At 36.0% G+C, this 4,802-nt stretch overlaps 1 protein-coding gene across 1 annotated transcript; it reads right to left on the bottom strand.

The window, feature by feature from the left end:
- Positions 1–2,326: 2,326 nt before the first annotated feature.
- LOC113346693 (probable WRKY transcription factor 7) lies at positions 2,327–4,273 on the bottom strand. Its single transcript, XM_026590178.1, has 3 exons — positions 3,228–4,273; positions 3,010–3,135; positions 2,327–2,791 (listed from the first exon to the last, which is right to left on the bottom strand). Exons 1-3 carry the CDS (start codon positions 4,094–4,096, stop codon positions 2,632–2,634), a joined length of 1,155 nt encoding a protein of 384 aa, XP_026445963.1. The 5' UTR covers positions 4,097–4,273; the 3' UTR covers positions 2,327–2,631.
- Between the last annotated feature and the right edge of the window lie 529 nt (positions 4,274–4,802).

Here is a 4,802-nt window from a genome sequence, read left to right on the forward strand (position 1 = left end):
GCCCCATTCTAATATTATTTTATCTTTGGGTTTTGGTACAAGGAAATGAAACAAAAATAACTAACTTTGACTTGCTTCAGGAATACAAGTAATAAAAACGAAGGAATATGCTCCGAGGTTCATTGTTCTTGGACTTTTTTTGTAATAGCATAGGCTGCTGAGAGTGAGCAACTCCACCTGGAAAATACGTCTAGCAATATAATGTCATCAAAATAGCATAACCCTTTCTAGTTTCTAATTTCAAATTTCGTAAGTTTCTCTAGCTATAAAAGGAAGGAATATAGGTGTTGACTTAGAATGCCGTTGCAAACAGTTATCACAACGTTAGTGTAGAAGAAAAAAACAGTAATTACATGATTTCAGACACTATATATGTTATCTGTGACATGAGCAAAATAAAAGTGAAGTCCACACATATACAAAAACCGTTGGTCTTCTCTTTGGAAAGGAAATATTTTACCGAAATGTCGTGTAGATTATGATTCAAGAGCTATAAATTCAAAATGGACGGATGTATTTTGACGTATCACCGGGCGGAGCTTTCATATACGCCGCCGATATGGTACATAGGGTGCTCCTCAAAGGCATGGTAGTACTTTGGTAAAGGTATAAAGAAGTTTAAATACAGCAATAGAGTGGAGTGGACCACACGTCCTGTTTTTGATCGACCACAACATTTACACTAATGGTTGGGTAGCCTTGTGGTCCTTGTTATTTTTGACCTACAATTTGAATTTAGAAATCGTCCAAGTCCTCTCCTCTCCTCTAGGTATTTTTGTGTGTGTGTGTGTGTGGGGGGGGGGGGGGGGGGGGGGAAGGCTAGGAATTTGAAGTAACCTTTAAGTTAACCCTAGTTAGGTTTGACTCTTTAATAAACGAGTCAAATTAGATGAATCACAGTATACTATACACAACTTGGATGAAATGGAAGAAAAAGAAGTTATACAACACATTACACCAACCATTCTAAACTTAAAGAAGCAACTCAACGAAAGTCAAAACTAACTTCAACTTGAATTTTGTTGTCTACACGTTGTTGATTCCAGATAGCTCATGTCTAGCCAGCAAGCTTCAACTTGACGATCAAATTGACAATTATGCCAATGACAAGAGCTTGAGACTCTTTAAAGCCAAGTTGTCATGCATGCTTGCAGAAAGAATAACAACAAACAAAGCACCGCATCAGTTTTCTATCCCAACTCATCCGCTTATTTTGACTTTGCCTCCATTATTTTATTTCTTTTATTTTCTTCAAGCGTGGTTGTTGTTTTTCGTTCAAAAGTCCTCCCTGCGGCCAAAAGTCCAAACCCCATTCCTTCTCCATCCTTCCCGATTCTAATTCTTTTGAACAGCCCGTTAAACAGCAACCGTAAGGGCGGTAATATAAACAAAACACATAATTAAGTTAGATGAGTAAGATCTAGATGACTCATTTAACTTAACTATATGTTTTGTTTATATTACCTATGAGAGTTCTAGTTCAGAAATATTATTCGGATTCGATCAGTTCAGATACGTTCGTGAATCATTCGTGAGTTGCATATAATCCATGAATTAGGTTCGGAATTCAAATAGTTCGAAAATTTCATTCGGATTCGGTCGGTTCGTATACATTCACGAATCATTCAGGAATGATCCGAGAATTACTAACCAGGGAGTGACTAGACGGTGGACGCTCCCACCCTTCCTAACATTCAAACATCTCAAAATACAAACCAGAAACTACGAAGAGATCAAACCCTGCCGTCCACAAAGTCCAACTTGTTTTCCTCCTCCGCAGCCCCCACCATGCTCTCATCTCATACACTCTCTCGCTATCATTTTTGGTTGTCAAAGTCTTTGGCTCAAATTAGCCGTCACGTTATATGGTCTGTCTGTCAACCGTCCCCTTACACGACATGTTCTCTAACACATTACTTAATTCCATCACTAATTAGCAATTAGTCTACGAAAACAAACAAACAAAGTACATCTAGTTTGGTTTAATTAATGATGATTTATCTTTTTGATTGACTAAACAAATCTGTGATAATAATAATCACCCCGTTTTTAAGAAAGAATAATTCGACCAAATAAATCAAAAACGTATATTTCACAGATCTCTATTCCCATTATTTAGTCAACAATGTTTCTTTCTTTACTTTAATGGAGGTCCTTATCATCATGCTAAAGTAATACAAATAATAACACAACTTGATTCGATTAATCTCTATTTTAATTAGGTTAAGCGAAAAGTATATAGACAACAAGAAAGCAAAATCAAAAATTAGTATTGAAGATGAAGATCATGTAATACGTTCTAGAATACCCACTTTCTCTAGCTTACTTCACCAAATCCACATTCATTTTCCACTTCATTTCTTCACTGAATAACAATATATTAAAATCTAGTAGTAATAAAAAAGGGTTTAATTAACAAATTAAAGAACAGTAAAACACATTGGCTGCAGGAGTCCCGTATTTTACAGGGGATGGATGGATGAAATTGAATTCTGAATTTAGAGCCGAGAGAAGTCTGAAACTAAATTCTCTGAAAACATCTAATAATAAAAACCATTACATTTTTTAAGACTTGCTGCTTCAAACTCCAAATTCTTCTTCTTCCTCTTCATTTCTTGATTTAACGTTTTCTTAAGACGATTCAAGGATTAAACCGGTAGTATCAGTAACTGAATGAGAGTGATTATGTTCGCCTTCATAAGTAACAATCAACATGGTTGGATCATCTAAAGCTCTCTCAACATGTTTTCTTGCTGGACATCCTCTTAAACTACTGCACTTATAATAACCCCTGCAACATATCAAAAACAACCTCGTGGTCAGAATTATTTATCTATAACTGAGTTAACTCGGACTATTCACTGTCCGGATTTATCAAGAAAATTATTGACAAAAAACTAACAGATCATTTAGGTGTATAAATCTAAGGCAAGTGGCAGTCCTGTAATTAATTAATTACATTTGTGGAAATGAACAGTAGATTTTATTGAGTTGACTCGGTGTATATACCTTGGATGTGGAGATCCTTTAATGGGCTTCTGTCCATATTTCCTCCATGAATAATCGTCTGGTGGAATATCAGCCATTTTCAAACTGATTGCAGGAACTCTAACAACTCTTTTCACTCTTGACTTTCTGTGAAATTCAATTAAAAATCGATTAAAATCTATAACAATAAAATGAAAAGCAGAGGAGAAAACAGAGGAGCTAGGATATGAAGGACTGACCTTCTTTTAGAACAATGGCATCGACCATGACTACCACACTTAGCACCACCAGCATCACCAGATGACATACACTTCCTTTTCAATGAAGCAGACGATAAAGGTGGTCTTCCTGAAGATTGAGATATATTTGTAAGTTGAAAAGCAGAGGATGAAGAATGCTGTTGTTTCGTATCTGTATCTCCTGTTAATGACGATAAAAACGAAGTTGCAGCAGACATAGATGGTGATGGAGATGTGAAATTAATCGTAGTAGAAGTTTCTTTTCTCTCACTAATAACACCATTTTTAGACATAACCAGAGACGGATATTTATTGTTTTGATTATGAGGATGTTGATGAGATGATGAGGATGGAAGTGGAGGTAACCGTTGGATCGGTGTAGGACAATAAACCCTCGATGATGAACCAATAAATTGTTGCGACTTATCATCTTTTAGCTGTTGTTGATGATTTTGAAGATGAATCTGATGATTTACAGAAATGGGCTCTTCAACATGCTGTGGCTGTGGAGGTCGAGGAGGGGGAGAAGGATAAGAATTTTGGAGAGGAGCTCTTCTGAATCGGGCATGACCAGTACGAGTTCGACCCAATAAAGACATAACTTTCTTAAATTCATTAACAGCAACATCAGCAACAGCTTTACAATCTAAATCAATATCTTTAGCAGATTTTTGATTCTCTTCTTCTTTTTCTTTCTGTTCTTCATATTTTTGCTGCTGTTGTTGACGTTGATTAAGTAATCTAATCAACTTCTCAAAACTTTCTAAACCAGCTGAAGCAGCTTCTTCAACAGAAGTATTATTGCTTTCTTGAATCTTCTTAGTGATAAAATCTGTATTTCTATAATCCATCATGAGATCAACAGCCATCACTCCACCTACAAATATCAAACTAAAACAAATTCCTCTTCTTGTAAATAACAAGAAGAAAGAAAAAGAAGAAACTTATAGACTTGGGGTCAAACATATGCTTTTGTATTTTATGTTTTTAATTTCATCCTCTGTACTGTAATATACATGGAGAGCACTGACCTGTTTTCCATTTGCATCATCTCCTTTTTCTTTTTCTTCTCTGCTAGTCAAAGGCTTTAACAACTTGGAATCCGACACGTGTACGAATTTTTTGTTTTATACTCGCTTCCAAATGCAAAACGTCAGGTGCATTGACCGCCTCTACGGGCTCTGCCTTTTTGTTATTTCCATACAAGAGAAAAAAAAAAAGTTGTCTAGTCTGGTTTCTTTGTTAGCTTTTACTTTTGGTTTTTGTGACGATGATTATTACCGGCGTAACAGCCTGAAGATACTTTGTTAGAGAATGCGGTGGTATGTTGCTGTATGAATGAATGAAAAATGAATGATTTAAGGTCAGAGGATTAGTTAGTGATGGTTTGAAATTTGGTGAAATCGGACGGTTGTTATATAGTACTTAGTAGATTGGTTAGAGTTGACTTTTAACGTTAGTTTCAGAGAGTACTATATTTGTGATATAGGTGGGACTTGTAGCGACTTGAGTTTACCTCTTTTACCGGTAACCGGACTATCTGTCAACTACAAGTCACATGGAGATTCCTTAACC

The sequence above is a fragment of the Papaver somniferum genome, chromosome 2, assembly GCF_003573695.1.
Source record: "Papaver somniferum cultivar HN1 chromosome 2, ASM357369v1, whole genome shotgun sequence".
In the NCBI taxonomy this organism is placed as follows: Eukaryota; Viridiplantae; Streptophyta; class Magnoliopsida; order Ranunculales; family Papaveraceae; genus Papaver; species Papaver somniferum.